The sequence below is a fragment of the Coptis chinensis genome, chromosome 9, assembly GCF_015680905.1.
Source record: "Coptis chinensis isolate HL-2020 chromosome 9, ASM1568090v1, whole genome shotgun sequence".
In the NCBI taxonomy this organism is placed as follows: Eukaryota; Viridiplantae; Streptophyta; class Magnoliopsida; order Ranunculales; family Ranunculaceae; genus Coptis; species Coptis chinensis.
Genome location: NC_141464.1, coordinates 56,536,835 through 56,559,127, shown reverse-complemented (window position 1 = coordinate 56,559,127; position 22,293 = coordinate 56,536,835). Strand labels below are relative to the sequence as shown.

The 22,293-nt window shown below is 37.7% G+C and overlaps 1 protein-coding gene and 1 long non-coding RNA gene across 3 annotated transcripts; one reads left to right on the top strand and one right to left on the bottom strand.

Annotated features, from left to right (window-relative positions):
• The first annotated feature begins 2,469 nt into the window (after nucleotides 1-2,469).
• LOC147476860 (uncharacterized) lies at nucleotides 2,470-3,270 on the top strand. The gene has a single exon (XM_086585845.1). The coding sequence runs from the start codon at nucleotides 2,470-2,472 to the stop codon at nucleotides 3,268-3,270; it is 801 nt and encodes a 266-aa protein (XP_086441971.1).
• Nucleotides 3,271-17,479: 14,209 nt separating this feature from the next.
• On the bottom strand, nucleotides 17,480-20,115 carry LOC147476859 (uncharacterized). 2 transcript variants are annotated; one of them, XR_015209450.1, is made up of 3 exons: nucleotides 18,075-19,930; nucleotides 17,871-17,952; nucleotides 17,480-17,766 (listed from the first exon to the last, which is right to left on the bottom strand). It is a non-coding gene; the product is annotated as an uncharacterized LOC147476859 (long non-coding RNA). The 2 variants fall into 2 exon arrangements; XR_015209451.1 differs by lacking the exon at nucleotides 17,871-17,952 and having other exon boundaries at nucleotides 18,075-20,115.
• Nucleotides 20,116-22,293: the final 2,178 nt, after the last annotated feature.

Below are 22,293 nucleotides of genomic sequence, written 5' to 3'. Positions count from 1 at the left end.
AGTTTGTTGATTTATTTCTTACTATTTTTAGTTTTAGTATTTAATTAGGTATGTTATTTGTTATTATTTTGTTTCTATGTTTGGTTTTTGATTTTGGGAAAGAGAAAGTGGAATTTGGATGTCACGTAGGAAATGGAGTCCCAAGGGAGTTATAGAGGGAGTCTGAGTAGAAGCACTCTTGATATATATACAACAGGGAAAAAAAAATTGAGGGAGTATAGTAGCACTTTTTAGAAATAATCTCACCATAGAGATTGCATTCTTCGGAAACAACTTCCCGTTCATTTGGTTGAGCTGGGGGATGGGGATGAATGATCCTGCTGTTTTAACAAGAAGATTCAAGCCAACCTTAGTCTGATTGTTGAATATGGTGTGTGATATCTATTGCGCATGGAGAGTGGCCCAAGAGCTCATGAGAGTGACTTCTCCAACATTCGGTAACCTCAAAAGGATGGCTAAAGATGCCAGCTTTGGTGGCTTTGATATTCCGAAAGGAAGGGCACAGTTTTTCTAAGGGGTTTTTTGACTTAACCCCCCAAAAGTAGACCCCCCGCCCCCTTTTTAAGATAACCACCCATTTTGGAAATCATTACTAATTGCCCCCCACTCCGTTTGTTTTGTGAGTACCGTTAGTTTTTATTTTCCATATTGGCCATTTTACCCCTATTAGAGCGAGAATATTTTGGATTTCCCCCCACTAACACTCTCTAACATTGTTGATCTTCTTCTCGTTCGATTGCGGTCACTTCTCCATCTTTCTCTTTCGTTTTCCTTCGTTCTCACTTCACTTATTTCACTGGTAAGTTCACTCTCACTATTCACTTTTTCGTATGAAATTTTAAAAAAATTGCACATTTATGTTCGTCGAGTTGTTTTGTAGTCTTGGGGTGTTTATTTTGTGACATTTGGAAGTTTATATTCATGTTTCCTTTGTAATGATGATTGTATGATTTGTAAATGTGATTGTTTGATTTGTAATACTGTGTTTCCCGTTTCAGAAAAATGTCTGTTAGAGGGTATAGGGTTTTAAGGATACATTTTAATAGAGAATAGAGAGAAACAACTAGGGATGGTGTTAGGTGTAATGTGTATATGGGTGGGAACACAATTGATACAGACATGATTGATGGTGATGTAGCAAATATGGTAGAATTGGTTGCTTGGATCACATGTAAAATTGATTACCCCCCAAACCCTATACTTGAGATTAGTTGGGTTGATGGAGAAAACAGAAGACAAATTGTGTCTAATGCTGATTTGTTTTATATGTGGGGTCATGCAAGTAGAGATAGGAGAGGGTATAACCATTTGTATGTCAAAGTTATTGAAGTGGAGGAACGGAGTAGTACTGATGATTAGGATAATTCTAGTCAGTACTCAGTACCTACCCACAGACTATGAAGCAGAAGAAAGTGATGATGATGTCATATATGTTGAAGGAATACCATGCAAGAAATGACAAGATTTTGATCTTGATGAACGGCCAATAGTTGAAGAAGTTGATAAGATGATGGACTTGACAAGTGGTTCTTTTAAGGGTAAAAAACTATTAGAATATAATACTGTTGGTGGTAGGTTTGGGTCTGGGTCCAATACTTTAGGGCCTGATACTTTAAGCAATAGGGCACATGGAGGGGACCAGTTGGGTGTGGGAAGTCAAGAAAAATCTCAAAGCTCAACCTAAAGGAAGAAGAATAGTAGGAGAAGTTCTCACTCCCAAAGATCTTGTTCTCAAGTTGCAGGTACGTTTTGTTCTTTATTATCTTTTTTCTTGAGATGTCTGCATATTTCTGAAAAATGTTTCATTGATTTTAGCAGATAAAACAGGCCATGGTGAGTTTGATAACACTTTAAACTTTGACTTTTTGAACTTTTGAGTGGAACAGTATGTTGCTCAAGCTGATAATGTGACAACAGACAATCGTATGTTACATATTATTATTTTACATTTTATTTTTTATTTTGTACTGTATAAGAAATCGGTTATGATATATACTTACTAGATCTGTTTGATAAACCAGCAAGGCCAAAAAGACCACAAGTAGATGTGAATCAGATTGATGCAGAAGAGGAATACCACACTTGTGAATCATCAAATGAGGAATACATCCCTTCTAAAGGTGATAGTGATATTGAATTTGATGCCTATGTTGTTGAAGAGCATGAGCATGAGCATGAGAGCTTGATGAAGATGTAAGCAATGCTGGTAGAGTTAGTGATATTTTAAACATAACATTCAACATACCAACTGATGAAGGCGTTACTGGTGATGCAAAACCATTGATTTTGGAGGTTGGTCAGACTTGGAAAGACATGTATGAATTAAGGGATTACATTAGACTTTATGCTATTAGTAATAAGTACATATTGAAGCAGACAAGAAATGACATTGATAAGATGGAGTAGAAATGCAAGTTGCAAGATTGTAAATGGAAGTGTTATGTCCGGGTGATGACAAATGATTATACAATGAAGTGTAGAAGCATGAATGATAAACATACATGTGTTGGTGATGCAGAAGACAGGAATCCAATGGCAAATGCCCACTGGATAGCAAGTCGAATTGAGATAGAAGTGAGGCTGCATCATAGGAGTTTTACTCCTAATGACATCAAAGAAGAAATTATGCATAAGTTTCAGGTAAGGATTAAGTATTGGCAGGCTTGGCATGCAAGGACAATAGCAATGGAGAAGATAGATGGAAGTTATGATCTTTCATATGCAAAATTGCCTGAATTGTGTAGGCAGCTCGTTGCTTCTAACCCTAGAAGTGTTGCAATACATTCTAGGCATGAGAATTTCCATAGTTTTACAACTTTGTGTGTTGCTTTCAAGGCTGCTCTAGATGGATTTGTACAAGGGTGTAGGCCTATGATAGGATTAGATGGTTGTTTCTTGAAGGGGAAACATGGAGGTGTGTGTCTATCCATCATTGCTTTGGATGGTAACAATGGAATATTTCCTATTGCCTTCTATGTTTGTATTGCAGAAAACACAGAGTCATGGACTGATTTTTTGGATAAGATGGCACCACACTTGAACAAACACCATGAGAAGTTGACTATAATTTCTAATAGGCAGAAAGGATTATGTGAGGCAGTGGAGACTGTCTTCCCCAACTACAACCAGAGATTCTGTTTTATGCATATGGTCCAGAACATGAAGACAAAGCATAGAGGAGTTGACTATGAAGCTTGGTGTGCTGCCAAAGCATTTGCACAAACAGAGTTTGACAAGTTGATGCAGAACCTGGAAAAACTTGATAGTTGAGCTAAAGAGTATCTAATGGGTGAAGACCTTAGGCTGTGGGGAAGATCACACTTTGATCATGTGTCCAAGTGTGAGCATCTGTCAAACAATTTTTATGAAGCTTGGAATAGCTACATACTGGATACTAGGGACAAGCCCATTATGAAGATGGTGTCAATGGTGATGGTGGGTTACAAATAAAATTGTTGTATGATAGAAAGGAAAAATGTGAGTTCTGGGGTGATAATGAGTTGGTGCCAAGGGTTAAAGAAATCATAGATGACAGATGTAACAAGATTGGAAACATGAGTGTCAATGGTTCTCAAATCTAGGGCAAGTATTTAGTGAATCATATATATGGTAAATGGTAGAATGTGGACTTAAACTTGCACACATGTGATTGTAGTGAATGGTAACTCACTGGGATTCCTTGTCTTCATGCTATAGCAGTTATCAAGCCTAGAAAATTTGAATGGCATGAGTAAGTTATTGCAGTACATATTGTCTTGTCCTCTGTTAATGATGATACATGTTAATAATCCATACATTGTTGCTATAGGTATTGTAGCCCTTACTTTACTAGAGTAGCTTATAAAAGAACTTGTGGTGGTCACATCACACCTTACTTGCATGAAGATGAGTAGGCAACAGTGAGACATTTATTCCTAATTTTCAATAGGCTTTAATATGTGAATCTTGACACTTAGCCCTAATATAATATTTTTTTTTTGTAACAGCCAACTGAAACTGAGTTTATCTTTCCACCAATCAGAAAAAGGTAGCCTGGGAGGCCAAGAGTGAACAGAAGAAGAGGTGCAGATGAATCAAATACAACAAGATGTTAAAGGTGCCAAGCTTATGGGCATAATACTAGAGGTTGTTAGGGAGGTGCAGTGGGAGACAACGCCAATGTAGAAGCAAATGCACAAGCCAATGCAACTGTAGCTGCCAGAGGCTCTCATAGAGAAAGAGGAAGGCCTGGGAGACCTATATTAAGGCCATTACCAAACCCTTTTCTAATAAGACCAATTAATGCTGCTGATGGGAGTCAAGTTCCTAAAAGTGAACTGCCTGCAAGGGGAAGAGGAAGTAGAGGTAGGGGAAGGGGAAGAACTAATAAGGAGGGAAGCTAAGTACCTCCAAGTGTGGATGGGAGCCAAGTCCCTCCAAGTGTACTTGGAAGCCAAGGAACTACAAGTGTGGAAGGGAACCAAGTTCATGTAGAGGTGGATGGGAGCCAAGGACCTGTAAGAGGGAGAGGAGGAAGAGTAGCTAGTAGGGGCAGGGGCAGAACCAATGTTAAATATGAGCGTATGTCTTCAATGGGAGAGCTACTATTTGGAAATTCATAGAGTCGTCCCCCACATCCCAGCTAGTTTACACCAATTCAAACTCAAGAAAGTGTGAAGCCAGTGTTGAATATACCTCCAATGCCACCCATGCCACCAATGGCACCTCTAAGAAAGAGATCAAGGAGGTCTTCCCAGACTTCTTCTGTTGTAGAGTCTTGAATGCAGTTATTTTTGTTAGACTTAAGTTAGATTTTGTCATGTCGATTAGACTTGAAGTGTTATGTTGTTATATATACTTAACTTGAAGTGCTATGTTTTGCTATATCATGTGCTCTGTTGTGTTGTTTTGTTAGTTCATTTGGCTTCATATGCTATGTTTTGTTGCAAATTTGTGAATTACTATTAAATGTAGACTTGAATACAACAGGTAGAACATAACAACCACTCCAAATGTCATAAATCACATGCTCAGTTTCCTTATAAGCTCACTTATATCATATACATTAATTGCCTTCAATGTACATCTTTATAGGACCATCAATACACAACTTAAGTTTACCTTTCCCTTTCCTCTAATCCTCTTTTGGTTGATCTTTTTCTTTCACATCAACTTCCTCATTCACAGCAACAACCTTTCCTTTTTTCTTTCACATCAACTTCCAAATCCACCCATTTGAAACCGCCACATCTTGGTGCTCCCTTACATCTAAGAAATCCCTGTCCAAAACTGCATTCTTTGGAACTCCAGCGAACAATCATAATATCTCCACATCCCTTAACACAAGGAAAGTCAAGCCAAGGGCATTCAAACTTCCAATGATCAGCATCCCCACACAGAAAGCATGATCCTCCTTTGTTAGTTGATGACATTGTAGTTGGTACCTGAAAAAACAACAGAAAACTTAAAACATCTGCTTTGTATAAACCCCCATATTTCAACATATGTTTTGTATAAACCCCCCATTGTTTACATAGGTCTTTGACCATTAAACATACTAATCTACACTAGTGAAACAAATTAGATGAAGGCATGGAGGGAAGATGAATTAGAAGGACCAAACCTTTTTAGAGCCTGAACCACCACCCGCCCATGAGAGCAAAAAATTTGGTTTGGAGAAGAATCGCATTGGAGAAGACAAGTTTTTCACGAGTCCAAGTTTGGTCTTAAATAAGCCAAGAAAATGAAAAATACAAAAAAAATACAATGACTATTTTTTAAGGGTAAAATGGCCAATATGGAAAATAGCAACTGACGGTAGTCACAAAACAGACGGAGTGGGGGGCAATCAGTAATGATTTCCAAAATGGGGGGTTATCTCAAAAGGGGGGTCTACTTTTGGGGGGTTAAGTAAAAAAACCTCTTTTTCTAATAATGAGCAGGTTAAGTAAACCAATCAATACTCCTAAAAAGCACGAGGCTAATTAGCTAACTAAGTAACTAGATAGGATCCTAACCTTCAGACATAATTGACACCATTGTCAGCTACTACCCACTTCATCAACACAACTAGATGCTAGATCTTTCTTCATTGTCAGCTCTTCTCATCTATAAGTAATTCAGTATGAACTATGAAGTGACTTGGCACCATGGCATTAAATAGTACCAAGGCATTTTAGACATGCATGATGGCTTTATACAAAGGTTTGGACGCCGAGAGTAACCATTACAAACTAGTCTGCCATTAGACAAAGCCTAACAGGTTACAACACTAGAAAACATATAAATTACCAAGCCAAGCTAAAAGACCGATAGATGCCTAATGGTTCAGCTATTGTTACAAACCACCAAACTCCATCATTTCTACCCACAATTATCTTTTTAGGCATCCAACTCTTACGATTTCATATTTGCAGCATATCAAGTTTTTATCTTCCCGATTTGAAAAGCTAATACAAATTTCAAGCTCAATCGAGTATCCCTTTAATGCTTCAACCAAATTTAATGATTTGATGAGCCCAAGTCAAATCTAAACTGTTCAAAGCTCTAAAAGACCACTCAAGAATTTGAGACTTCATAGCAACTTGTCTCATTAGTACTATAAAAAAAAACTTTACATACAAACAATCCCAATCAGAATAAGAAAATTAACCATCCATATTCAAAACCCAATTTTGCTTCTACTCACCATGTGTACAAGATTTTGGAGTCTCAATATTTTATAAGTTCGTCAGTCGAGAAAATGCGATATCCATCTCCACCCAATAAGAACAATTGCGGAAAGCACAAGCCAATTAGAAGTAGATCAAGCCCCAAACTTAAGCCTTCAAAGCTTTTCAGCTGCAATCTCTAGTTCTCAAACCTAATATATAATCTTCTAAACTCAAAACTCCAAGAAGAATTCCAAGAAGCTCCATACTGTGTTGCAACTTAAACTCCTCAAGACTTCAATGGATTAGTTGGTTAAATCAACACATCCTCTCAACCCATCACCTATATATGAAAAATATTATTACTCTTCTTCTCCCCAACACTACAAGTAGAAGCAATAAAAAGGAAACAAAAATGGCAGAAAATTCTACAATCAAAGACTTGAAAGACAACAATTAAAGATAAAGGTAGAACATTTACATACATAATTGCTTCCCCATTCAGAAATCAAATCTAATCTAGCAACCTTCAGTGAGAATCTTTTCAAAGTGCATAAGAATTACACCAAGATCACTTCTAATAGAGATGCTTTCAACAAGATCTGTTATTGGAACCATAGTCATCAAGATGAGAAGAAGAGTTCCGGCAATAGTGCCTTTAAAAGACAACCACCGCTGGTGGGAGCTCTCTCTTGTAGAGACCAAATCAATAGAAAAGGTAGGCTGGAGGGAGAGGAGAGAGAGTATATATGAGTCGCCCTCCCTGGCCAAGGTTTAGTTTAAACCCTAGACTGTTGTTAGACATTTGGTTGGCTCTAATATCAAATGTTAAGGTACCATCCAATACTCCTCAAAAACCCATTGTGTTAAGGATCGGAATACAACATTTTTTTTTTGCTTGGTAAGTAGAAATATATTAATAACATAGGACAATTACAAAAATTTTGTGGTCTGGACTAACGTCCAACCATGATCAAGCTCGATACACTGAGAAAGCTTTACATGCTTTCGTACCGTACCTTAACTCCTAGCTAATATCTAAAGAAAACTTGGAAAGGGAGTTCACAATATAGTAACCAAGGAGGTTTATTTGCCTTCATATATTTGGGCTTAATTCATCTAGAGGGTTACTCCAGCTTTGGCAATGACGTCGACAGAGAAATTTCCCTCTCGGAAAATCAAAGTGAAAGAGATGGCAAGTAGTTTGGTGTGGTTGTTTCTCCATCTCGGTTGCAAATCCCATGGTAAGTTCCCACTACATCAGTAAGTTTTGACAGCAGGTTCAGAGTCTACATCAATCCATAACCGTAACCACCCTGTCACACCCCGAATTTCGACAGAATTCGGAAAAACATTATTTTTTCCCGACTCTTCGATCTCCGAGGTGTGACGCACTCTCAACTCCCAAAAACCCATAATCCACGTGAAAATGTGCGGATAATAAAAACCAATAAAAATTTTAACTTAAACAAAAGTCTTCTTCATGACAAAGATTCACAAATAAGATTAGGTTACAACTCTCCTTTCAATAACTCTTTAATAAAATTTACAAATGAAATACAAAAACATTGTCTAGACTGAAATTCTATATCACCTCAAGGGAAAACAAAACAGATCCCGAGATGCAACGCTTAACGCAAAACCACAAGCAAAGAACCACTCTTCTTCAACACTAAAACCTCAAAACTTATCAACTATGTTCATTGAATGAACACACCCGATAAGCAAACATGCAAATCGGGTCAAGATTATAAACAATGCCGGGTGTGAGTAGTCCTAAAATACAACATATAATATACCTATATATACACAATCCATAATGACAGTTAGTTCCTCCACCGAGGCGCCTTAACTTTCAACGACTAATACAACATCCTTAAGTACAATAATCTAGGCAGGTAGTTCCTCCAATCGAGGCCTTTAACTTCCCACTAACCACACAACAAACTATACTCATAATAAATAAGGCATGTAGTTCCTCCATCGAGGCGCCTTAGGTTCTAACTAAACTACTAACCAGCCAAACATATACAATCATCTATCTAGAGATATATCATTTACCAACATATTACCATAATTATATTAGTTAAGGTTTTATTTGCGTGTCCCTAAAATCACGTCGTATCTATGTCTTACCTAGTTTCCCTGGCTACCACAATCGCTACCCAACGCCGAACATGTACATCCACATGCCTCCCCTTATATAATGAACCACTCCGTGCGTAACCACCCTGAGCGGGATACCGCACACCAGGTAAATCCTCACACGGAAGCAATTATATAAGTAATGCCACTATTCGGCATAAAATATTGCGCATCATCGTTCTATTTTTCTTAACGGAATAATCAAGCCACTATTCGCTACGCCGGAGGGCCATTTAGCTTAATCAAACGCCGGTGGTCGGGAGGCCAGGCCATTCATTCAGATTAAGCAAACGGAAGGGCCAATCACATGAGTTGTGGTAGTCAGGTTCTAGGATTTTCGTTACGTAATTTATTCAAGTGTCATACATTAATGACTCATAATAAATCCACTATATCACGTGCAGGTCAATTACCTTATTGCACTAAGCCATAATATTTAGAAATATCTCAATTATATCTCATAACCACTTTCATACTTTCACGTGCCAATATATTATTGCACTACACCACACTCCCGTGGGCAAATATTCACCAATACTATGCTACCTTATAGTAGCATCTCACATATATAATAATGGAGTATTTATACATTTATGTCTCTAAAACTATTCCATTTAATATATATATATATCCCAACATATATATGCTTTACACACTACTCACGTCAAATCTTAATTAGATAATGACAACTAGATTTATATCAGCTTCCACAGTATTTCCACATTTAATTTGTCCATACCATTTACAACATAAAATGTAGCACAATTATACAGTCTACAATCCACAATCAAAGCCCAATATATATATGTTTTACACACTACTCACGTCAAATCATAATTAGATAATGAATATAAACAAACGTGTGAAAAACTAGAAAAGTCAACGTTTCCTAGTCAACGGTCAAAGTCAAAGTTAACCGTCAATGGTCAAAGGTCAACAGGTCCTGGTCAAAGTCAACAGGTCTTGGTCAAAGTCAAACTGTCCTGGTCAAAGTCAACATGTCCTAGTCAAAGTCAATGTGTCCTAGTCAAAGGTCAACACATCATGGTCAAGGTCAAACTTAACATGTCATGGTCAAAGTCAAACTGTCGTTTCCATGTTCGACAGGTTCATGGTCATAGCCATGGCTCATGGCTAAGGTCAAAGGTGCATGGCTCATAGGCTCGTGACTAAGATAATGGTTCGGACCCAACTGGCCAAGCCCAAACCTTAGAACCCGAAAGTTTAAAACCAACTTATTCATTCTACCTGACCCAATTGGGATCTATATTAAGTCCTATGGACTGGCCCCAAGCAATATTAAACCGCCTAAAAACTTTAGGATCGACGCCTAAAAACACAACCGAAGTTCTACCGAAAATTTGACTCAAACCGCCCAATCAAAACCAAAACCGGTCCACAACTTAATTTGGGCGCCCAACACTTTAATTGGGTCGGCCCAAAGAAACAAAGAGAACTGACCCAACATAACTAATGTGGTCCGGCCCCTAACAACTTAACAAAAATCCGGCCCCAAACTAAATTAGATTTCGGCCCACACAAAATAAGGTTTTTGGCCCAACCAACAAAAGGTTTAGGGCCAAGGAAACCGACCCAGGCCCAAGCCCAACTAAGATGAACAGTGTCATCTTCTTCACCAATTCTCTTCCACCACTGGCCACCAAATCGCGCCGCCACCATCTCACCTTTTCATCCAGTCGGTTCGACTCCCCATCCAAACCCAACCAACTTTAACAAAGGCAAAAACTCCAAATCATACAATCCAAAAACTATTCCTAAATCTAGATCTGGAATTTCGGCCTCCATTAGAGCTTGTTCCAAGCTCAAATCGACAGCCCCCCACCACTCTACAACACTCAATCAAACAACAACCAACACAACATTCAAAAACACAACCCACACAGTTCAAACTACCAACAAAATCGACCAAAAATAGCCCCACCACCGATTCGGCCACCGCCATTACCACCTCCAACCAAGCTTTGGTAGCCCCGACATCACGCACTACACAACCCAACAACACCCCGCCCAAACCTCAACAACCAACATCCAAACCAATCAACAAAAGTAAAACGGTTTTGAATTTCTCATAGCGCCATTACCGACCAGACGAAGCTCCAGCGGTTTTGAAGCTGTCCCACCATTCAAACATAAATATCTACACCACCACGGTATGGTTTCAAAACCAAATCGGGGAGAGTTCAAATACCAAACGATTTATGTGGGTCGACGCCATTGATGCTCATCGAAGCCGACGTTTTAAGGCACAGTTAACAAGTGTTTTCTAAAAGGCGATCTAAACACATTTTAACAACTACAGAACTACCAGACGATTAACAATAACCGAATAAATGAACAGTAAATTCTAGTGAAAACATAGGACAGTAAAACGGTTTCTGTATTCCGGTGAAATAGCAAAATAGCTACTCACCTGTATGAACAGCTCCTACGAATTTCTCCGAGTCCGAGCCGTCGCGCTCCACCCTCCAGAAATCCAGCTTTCATCTCTGCCTCCATTTTTAATTATTTTATTATTCTCTGAACCCTATTTTCTAGAAAAATGTGTTTATATACTTGGGTCCGAAACCCAAGCCCAACACAGACTCGGACCCAAAAACCAGGCCCACATGTCCCGAGTCCAATCCGACGAATTTTTAAATAAATAATTAATTTAATTAATTAATAAATAGATAAAAATGTATTTTAAAAATACGGGCGTTACACACCCCCTATTGATAGCAAGCTCAATACCCTCAATGATGGCTAGATATTCAGCTTTAAAATTCGATCCATTCCCTATATTTCTTCATAGGGATAGTTTAAAAATACCGTCGAAATCTCTAAAGGTAACACCAATGCCCGAAGGGCCTGGATTACCAAAAGTAGTGCCATCGGTATTGAGCTTTATAAAGTTTATTTCTGGTGGTACCTACATGCATTATTTAGTCGTTGGAGCATCTCATGGTCTGTTTGTCAGGTTCCATGCTCTCATAGAAGCCATGTCTCTGTATGAATAGTTTTTGCTTGCTTGAGACAAATGAGAGGTGGTGAAGATGTGATACTTGATTGAGCGCTTACATTCATCGCTATTTGGTTTTTTTCCCTCAAAATTGATCTGGTTTCTTTGTTTCCATAAAACCACCATGCCACCAATGAGAGCTGTATTCCATAAGTTTTAAAGTCTGACACTCCAAAGCTTTACAATTTTATAGGCCTGCAAGAAGGACAGAAGGGTCTACTGAACTTCAAACTTATCTGCAACCACTTCCATATATCCTGAGAGAATTTACATTCCCACATGATATGTTTCAGAGTCTCACACTGTTGTCCACACAGCCTACATATATAAGCTAGATGGATGCCTTTCTTCTGGATGACGTCATCTGTGGCAGTACATCCCTTAAGGATTTTCTGGGCGGTAACAGCCACTCTTGGATGAATATGAGAATTCCACACTTGCTTGTGCCAAACATTAGTATTTCCATGTTTTCTTATAGTATCATGTGTTGATTTGCACGAGAAAAAACCCTTGAGGTCAGGACACCATACCAAGTAATCAAGTGGTTGTGAGATGTCTCGGAGAACCCCAGTGGTGTTTAGACCAGCAGCATTGAGGAGAGAAGAGAAAGGCGTCAGAAAGACCAAGTCATTATTAACCATGATAGAACTCACCTTGGTAGTACATCCCCTAAGGTGTTATGGGAGCTAAGGTTTAAAATAGATTTAATGGAAGATGGTTGGAGCTAGTTGTCCCTCCACAAATCTATCTTATCACCGTTACCCACCACCCATTGGACTCTCGGGGTAATCTCAGCAAGTGCCGCCTTCATGCCTCCCCAAATATAAGACATTTTATAGTACTCGATGAAATCACCACGCTTGTTTCTGTATTTATTCTGCATAAATATTGCAAAATCATCAGACTTATCACTCAGGAACTTCCAAGCAAGCAGTTTCATCAACATTACCTTATTGATGTCTTTCAGTTTCCTAATTCCAAGTCCACCTTCAGAAAAGGGCTCGTAGACTTTGTTTCAGCTGACAATTGTTGCTCGTTTTTTGGATGCATCACCAGTCCAAAGAAAATTCTTGATACATGTCTAAACTTCTTTGATCATAAGCTAGGGATGGCCATATTGTTTATAGGAATGCTATTGATAACAAACTTGATCAAAATGCATCGTCTCTGAAAGGACAGCATACGACCTTTCCAGCTAGACAGCTTTTTCTTTATCTTATCCAAAATAAGATAAATAATAGACTTAGTAACTCTTCCTTGGGTCAAAGAGACACCAAGATATCTTTCTGGTAAGTGGCCTTCAAAAATATTCAGTTCTTGAAGTGTTCTAACCTTTTTGAGATGAGAGAAGGCACCGAAGAAAATCTTGCATTTTGTTGTGTTCATGAATTGACCTGAGGAAGCTTGATACCTCCCGAAGAGTGAATTGAGGTGACGGATACCTCTAATATGGCCATTTGCAAAAATGATAATGTCATGTAGGTTCCTAATAGACGAATTGATAACTCTCGAGGAGTGAATTGAGGTGACGGAATACTACAGGTACTCATGTAGGTTCCTAACAGACGAATATCTTTGGCCGAAACTAGATATTGTGTAATAATAAGTTCATAATATATAAAAGTTTCATCTTCTCATCGCGATTGGTTTTTTAGAATTAAGCTAGGGATTTGTAGGCCCTCGCTTATGCATTCATTAATGAACCTTACATAGTTTCAACAAATGCAAGGGATCAGTGCGCCTGATCCCAAATAAAACAGTGTCCAAAAGAGGACCATAATACATCAAAAAGCAAGAGTCTAAGCTGCAAGCAAGAGAATCAAAGCCAAATAGTTAGCTGCACTGCACTATTTTATTTCTATATATAGACATGATCAAAGGAAATAAAATTAAAACTTGAGCTGAGATCTTGTATAGTCTTCAAAAGATCTAAAGTTCCACATAACACCAGATCGAGAAGTTTCTTCAACTTGTGTGTGACAGCTTATAAGGAATCAGGATTCACCTCCATATTTAAGCCAAAAAATGATAAGCACCATGGGACACATACATAGGACTTTGTCTTCTCTTTGAATTTCCCAAAACCGATTTCGAAATCCGCCAAACTTATTAGGCAACAACTATGTAAAGAATGACAAGAGGAGGAAATGCTCTCCTTTTCATTAAGGATGGTTCTCTATAAATAAAGTGGTGCATACAAATCAAGGGATCTAGTTTCCTATCTTACTTAGGAGTATATACATGTTTCCTAATGTACACAAGGATATATACATGTTTCCTGACTTAGAAGATGCTAAATATCTTTAGCATATATCCATATCTTCACACTCCCCCTCAAGTTGGCGAGTGTATATTGAGTACACCTAACTTGCCTATGAGAAAGTGGAATTGGCAATGCCCCAAAGCCTTGGTTAAAAGATCTGTCAATTGGTGTGTAGTTGGGATGTATGATGTTTGTAGAGTCCCATCTTGGATTTTATCCCGAACAAAGTGGCAGTCTATCTCAATATGTTTTGTTCTTTCATGGAACACAGGGTTTGCTGCAATATGTAGGGCTGTTTGGTTATCACAATAGAGTAGTGTTGGTTGTGATAGATTAACATCAAGGTCTCGAAGTAAGAAGCAAAGACAAGTGACTTGCGAACGCCATAACTCTATATTCGGCTTCGGCAGATGAGTGTGAGATAGTCACTTATTTCTTGGTCTTCCAAGAAATGGGATAAGTACCAAGAAAAGTGCAATAACCTGTAGTGGAGTGGCGTGTATCAGAACAACTAGCCCAATCAGAATCATAATAAGCTCGAAGTTGCTTGCTTTTATTAGAGGGTAAAAAAATACTTTGACTAGGAGAGCGTTTAAGATATCGAAGAACCCTTAGAGCTGCCTCATAATGTGGTTTTCTTGGGTTGCTCATGAATTGGCTTAGTAAGTTCACTCAAAAATTAATATCTGGTCTTGTGATGGTGAGATAAATAAGACATGCAACTAATCGTTGGTATTTTGTCTGATCAGAGAGGAGTTCACCATGAGTAGAATCAAGTTGAACATTTTGTTCCATAGGAGTAGATGCGGGTTTAGATCCAAGTAGACCATAATCTTGTAAAATGTCAAGTGTATATTTTCTTTGTGATAAACATATTCCTTTAGCTGACCGAGCAACTTTGATGCCTAAAAAATACTTCAAGTGGCCAAGATCTTTGATGTGAAATCGATGTTGAAGGAAGGACTTGAGTTTTGCAATAGCATGATCATTGTTCCCAATAACAATTATATCATCCACATAAACAAGGAGGGCAGTGAATCCATGAGAAGATCTTTGTGTGAACAAGGAATAGCCATCCTTAGATTGCTGGAAACCAGCTTTTTTAAGAGCACTTGAAAATTTCGCAAACCACTGATGAGAAGCTTGTTTGAGGTCATATAGTGACTTTTGAAGACGACACACTCACTGCTCCCCCTGTCGAGAGAACCCATGTGGAATTTTCATGTATACTTCTTTATGCAAGTTACCGTGCAAGGACACATTTTGGACGTCGAGTTGATGCAAATGCCAATTGCGTATAGAAGCAACTGCAATAAGGCATCAAATAGTAACTAATTTTGCAACAGGAGCGAAAGTCTCATGATATTCCAATCCTTCAATCTGTTTATATCCTTTGGCTACAAGATAAGCTTTGTATCACTCAATAGAGCCATTAGAACTATATTTGACTTTGAACAGCCACATGCCATCCATAGCCTTTTTACCCTTTGGTAAGGATGTTAAGGTCCACGTTTGATTTTTTTCAAGAGCCTCAAACTCAAATTTCATTGCATCACGCCAGTTTTTATTTTGCATAGCCTGTGAAAATGAAATAGGTTCAGGAATTAATCAAAGATATAACTAAAACAAAATTCTGGTGGGTGAGAGATAACTTGTCATATGAAATAAAATTTGATAAAGGATGATGAGTACCTCAAGTTGGCCCTGCTGGAGACGGCGAAGGACAGCTAGACGACGTGGCTGTGGAAGGAGGCAACTTAGTGACATAAATGTCAAGGTAACCAGGTTGTTTACGTACTCTTTTAGTAGGAAACAGAGGATTAGTTTGTTCAACTACTTCAACATGGGTTGGATCGAGATCAGTCTCAGGAAGAGGAGGATTGGTTTCTTCAACTTCAACATGGGTTGGATCTAGATCAATCTCATGGGTGAACAAGTCATGTGTAGTAGGAGAAATGCCATTGGTAGTTCTCTATTGCAAAGGGACTTCAGGGACTCGTAGTGGTAGTGACGTTGGCAACTCAATGTCTGTTGGCTTGGTGTTGGATTTAGCAAATGGGAATATTTGTTCATGAAATTTGACATCTCGACTTGTGGATATAATCTTGGTGTCTAAATCATAGACATGGTATTCCTTTTGTTCGTGTGGATATCCAACGAAAACACAAGGTCTTGCACGAGGAGCAAATTTGTCTCGATTGTGAGTGAGAGTTGAAGCATAACATAAACAACCAAAAACACGAAGGTGGTTATATGGGGGTTTCTCTTGAAAAAGATGCTTATAAGGAGTTTTATTTCCTAATAATGGTGAAGGAATTCAATTGATGAGATAAATAGCGGTTAAGATACACTCTCCCCAAAATGATAGCGGGGGATGTGCCTAAAGGTGCAATGCTTGTGCAACCTCAAGTATGTGGAATTGTTTTTGTTCAACAACGCCATTTTGCTGGGGAGTCCCTACACAACTGGTTTGATGAACAACTCCATTTTTTTGGGAAAACAACTTTAAGGCATGAAATTCAGTTCCATTATCAGATTGCAATGCCTTGATTTTGCAATGGAATTGGGTTTGAATTAAAAGCAAAGAACTATTGAAATAGTGTTTTTGCTTCTGATTTGGAACGCATTAGATAAACTCATGTAGAGCGTGAAAAATCATATACAATAGTCAGGAAATATCGTGCTCCAGTGTGGGATGCTGTAGAATATCCACCCCAAATATCAGAGTGTATGAGCTCAAAAGGTGCATTGGTTGTTATACGACTCAATGGAAAAGGTAATCTTGTTTGTTTTGCAAGTGGACATACATTGCAGTGACTTGGAGATGAGCTAGAAATTTCATTATTATTCTATGATAAAAATTTCAAACGACTCATAGAAATATGGCCTAAACGCCAATGCCATATGTAAGGGGGATTTCCCGTCAATGGATAGATGACACGTATATGGGAAATAACATAAGACTATAGATGTCCAGAATGAGACAAGGACCATTGGATCAGTTCTGTGAATAAGTGATCTCGTGCTTAGCACGAGTGTTTAGTGGACATGTGTCAGGCACGTGACTGATCGCCTCTAAACATAATAGTTCTCCAAGTCATTAAGAATTGATATGAACAGTTCTTGAACATAAAGAAACTGAAGAGGGCGATATTTGATGATATGGAAGGAATCGTAATAACATATCTTAAGAGTTACCTTTTAGATATAATCTTCCCATATACGGTGGGACATTATGATCAACAAGGAAACATGCCTCTAACAAGATATGGTCTAGATTCAGACTTCCATAAGAAGAAGATTCCTAATAGGAAGGTAGAGTCCAAAGATGGAAGGGAACTCACAAGCGGTGAGGTTTGCCCTAACCCTAGGACTCTCAAAGCTCTTCCTATATAAACCATAGGGATTTGCTCTTAGGAACTACGCAAAATAGGGTTTGATTCTCTTAAATAAACAAGGAGATATGTAGGCAGCCGCCATGTGGTTAAACCCTGAACTCACAATCATCTCATCCCCTTCTCTACTCAGTAAAAACTTCTAGATCACAAGGCACAGAAGAAGATCAGGGGATACTCGAAAACTCCCCTACACCATACATTATTAGAAGATGCTAAATTTATTTGAGGGAAATTATTTTGAACCAATGGAGTCTGGAAGTGGTAGGGGCCATTGCATTGTTTAGTTTTCCCAATCGCCACCGAGCGTAGGTCCTGAAAAAAACATGAATCGTGAAAAAAAAAAAGACTGAACAATGGTTAGATGAGGTAAGTTTGCTAACTAAAATGAGATTAAAGCCAAAACTGGGAATACATACATAAGACATTATGTAAGTGAATCTAGGCTGTGAGATGCACAGTTCTTATGTGAGTTACTGATGCTAGGGTTCCATTTGGTAACTTCACAGATAAAATAGAAGAATTAGTAATGAGAGTGTGATATAAGGAAGGATCAAATATCATGTGATCTGTTGCACCAGTATAAACTATCCAAGACTATTTGGAAACAAAGCGTTGATTACCTGCTAAGTTCACCCGGTGTACGTACTACCTTCTTTCTTCAGCATGTTCAACAATTGTTGGTATTGTTCTTCAGTAAACAATGGAACGTTCATGGTAACATCATTGGGAATAGTCTTGTTGCCTTTAGAATTGGTTCCAGATTGGTATAATCGGTGACCAAGTGGATAGCCATGCAATACGTAACATTTGTCATTTGTGTGACCAACCCATCCGCAATGTTCACAAGTAGGACGAAGGCGACGACCAACTCGTAGCATATTACGCTGATTGCGGATATTGGAAGATGTTGCTAAGGCAGCAGTTTCGATTAATGATGGGGATTGATTGACCACATATCGTTGCTTTTCTTCTTGAAGAATCAAGGAATATGCCTTGTTGATAGTTGGAAGTGGATCCATGAGGAGAATCTGTCCTCGAATAGCGCTAAATGATTATTGGAGTCCCATTAAGAAATCAGTGAGATAGAATTGTTGCTGGAATTGTTGTATGTCCTTGGAAGAGCCACAAGAACAGTCAGGAATAACAAGTAATGAGGACAATTCATCCCAAAGACATTTCAGTTTGGTGAAGTAAGCAACAACAGAAATATTGTCTTGTGTACACAATGCAATGTCTGTACGCAATTGATAAATGTGAGGAACATTACTCTGGATGAAGCGGTCTTGGGGATCTGTCTAGATTTCTCGAGCAGTAGAGGCATAGATAACGCTATCAACAATTTCGCAAGATACGACATTAAGAAGCCAAGATTTGACCATGTCGTCACATCGCGTCCATAATGGAAGATCATCAGTTTCTGGAGTAGCCACCACCTTATCAACGAAGCAAATTTTGTTTTTTACATTTAGAGCCGGGTGCATAGCCCTACTCCATGAAGCATAGTTATCGCCTGTGAGAGGCTGCGTGACAAAGGCCAATCCGGGGTTGTCAAACTGATACCATGTAAGGAATGACAAGAGGAGGAAATGCTCTCTTTTTCAATAAGGATGGTTCTCTATAAATAGAGTGGTTCTTACAAATCAAAGGATCTAGTTTCCTATCTTACTTCGGAGTATATACATGTTTTCTAATGTACACAAGGATATATACATGTTTCCTGACTTAGAAGATGCTAAATATCTTTAGCATATATCCATATCTTCACAAACTATTATTCCTAAATACTTTTAACCAAGGACAAACAAATAAAATCAAAAGCAAACAAACTGAAACAGTAAAATTTCAAGCAATATAATACACTACACGAGAATTTTAAGTGGTAAACCCAATCACCGGGGTCACTACCTATCTCAGGTAGTGAGACAAATCCACCATATCAATGGAAGGTTACAATAGTTAAGACACTTACAAATGATAACCAAGTCCCATGGTTATCACTACCCGTATGTCAAATCCTTGCTCTTCCAATGACCAACACGTCGCACGCCAGTTTTCTCCTTACTCTCACAACAAGGAGAACTACCGGATGAACTCACTGGATTCCTGCAAATGGATTAATTTTTGGCTTTCAGAAGTGTTTGATTCTCAACACGTTTAATTGAGGTAGTCGCAACTGGAATCTAATGTGAAGAGAAGGAGAAGAAACAACCTAGTTTTTAGAAAAGTTTCTTTGATAAAATCACTAGGTAATAACACTCAATCTTAGCACTTAAACTCTCAAGTTTTTTCTGATTTTCTGCTGCTGGCCAAAATATATGAAAAGAAAACTATAAGAGAAAGTCCAGACCAGTAGAAAGAGTCCACGTGGCCACGTCAACTTCAACACATGCCAGCTTAATAGATTCAGTTATAATAATTATCTACCTTATGACAGATTCAGTTATTTACTTGTAACACTTTTTTTTTTTTTTTTTTTTTTTGGCAAGCCTATTTTAAATTAGATCAATAACTCTTTGAAGTTGGCAGGATTCAAGCCTCAGGCCTCTAGTACCATCACCCAAAGGTTTTACCGACTTTGCTAGTCAACATGTAACTAGGGTGTGTTTAGGTCCGATGGGATCGGAATATGGGTTTTCAGTTTCAGATTTTTTGGAATCTTATATGTTGTGTGAATCTGATCCGATCCGATTTTTTTTTCAGAATTTAATTTGGAAAAAAAAATTGAAAATTTTGGAAATTGGATAATTCATATGAAAAATTGGATAATTCGGATAAAAATCGGAAATTATTGAAAATTCAAATATCTTCATATTAAATCTACTAATATATTAGTATGTCATTGACTATGTTGTCTATATTCAAATAAAATACTAATTCTTGGGTTTTTAGTTTGTTTATACTATATATTGATTAATGTAAGTTAATTCACTGTAAATAAGCAAAAAAAAGTGAGATTATATTAAAGTTTAGATATATGTTATGTAATTCTAAATAATAATTTGGCAAAATCGGATCGGATATGTATCGGCAGATTCAGATCGGAAAATCGAAATATCATAAATCATCCGAAGCCGATCCGAATTTAAATCGGATTTTCATAAATCATACGAGTAATATTAATATCGAATCCGAAAAAAATTCGAATCGGAATTTCGGAAAAATGTGGCACCCGTACGTGTAACTAACCTTAAGTCTCTACTATATATGAAGAGCAGTTGTAGAACAGAGAAACTTGATGAAATGAATTGTAATTTTGAGTTAATATTTCATTTTCTCATCAAAAACTTTAACTGGAAGTTCACTCTTTTATATGGCGTGAGGTTTTGAAAACCTCTCATGCTAAGTTCTTTTTGCTGACTCTAAGTAGGGGTGCAAACGGATAGGTTCAGATTCGGATATGCGTATCCAAATCCGAATCCGAAAATTTATACCAATATCCGAATCGGATGGATATTAAAAAATTTATCCGAATCCGATTTCGGATATCCGAATCAGATATCGGATAATATCCGATCCGAAAATTAAAATTAATTAAAATTTTATTTGCTTTGAATAATTTATTTTACCACTATAAAAAAACTAGTATAAATATATATATTTGTCATTTATTATTATTATTATTTTGTAATTATATTTTTATATTATTAGTTTAATATTTTATATAATAAAAAATAAATAAATTGATTATATATAATAACTATTAATTTTTTAAATCGGATGCGGATTCAGATATGGCAGTATCTGAATCCGTATCAGAAACCAGTTCGGACATAAAAAATTATCCGAATCCGAAATTTTCAGATAATATCTGATTTTTCGAATACGAATTCGAATCGGATTCGAATATTTGGATATCCACTTGCACCCCTAACTCTAAGTGAGAAAACCTCACTATTAAGTCAAGTTTGCTATCAGCCAAATAACACAAGGGTCATGCCTATTTTGGTCCACTTGAACATAGTGCACTACCTAATAGCCCAGCCCATTAACAATACATTTTTCTGATTTTTCAAATAAAAATAAGAAAAACAAATCCAAACTAATTCTTCTCCACAAAACTCCCAAGGTCAATGTAAATGTATGCTACCTGTGATGTCGAGCATTGGTCCAAGATGTTGCGAGGTCTTCACATTCAACACGCTTCAACTTGGACTAGATAACCATGGGATGACACGAATATGGCTAGTGGTTTGGCCACGAATAAGGCCAATACAAAATGGGCGTTTCACTCTTTCTATGAAATCTGGCCTAAATGAGTACCCAAAAAAAATCTGGCCTAAATGAACTGCTCTAAGATCCACATTTTAGCAAATTATAAGCCCTTGTTCTATGCCCTTAAATTCTTGAAACAAAGCTATGCTCATGAAAATGGCATAGGAAGTTCTTGATGGTGAGAGTGATTTGAGCATTTTTATGAGAGCTAAATACTTTAACAAGGATGGTGAAATTATTACATATCACAAGCCTACCTCTATCTGGACTAGCATCAAGGATGCATTGGAATAAGTTGTTCCAAGATCTCAATGGGTGATTGTGTAAGGAATTTATATTTTCTTTCCTTCCCCTAAATATGGTCATTATAGGAAATCCAATATTTTAGGATATATGCTAAATATTGGTTTCTATCTTGCACAAGATTGTACAATATCCTCTGCCTTGATGTACGGCTGAAATTAAGAAAATCCTAATTGGTAGAATCGGTTCTCTCTCCACTTATAAGTAAAAGTTTTTGTTCATCACAAACTTCACAAAATTCAACACATTAAGATTTGTAGGCAAGGAGAGAGAAATAGATCTATTTTCTGGCGATTAAAGCATTCAATCAATAACAACATCAGA

What these genes read in the sequence shown, in the direction of transcription:
- LOC147476860 (XM_086585845.1), top strand. Translation starts at nt 2,470, where the DNA reads ATGAAGTGTAGAAGCATGAATGATAAACATACATGTGTTGGTGATGCA.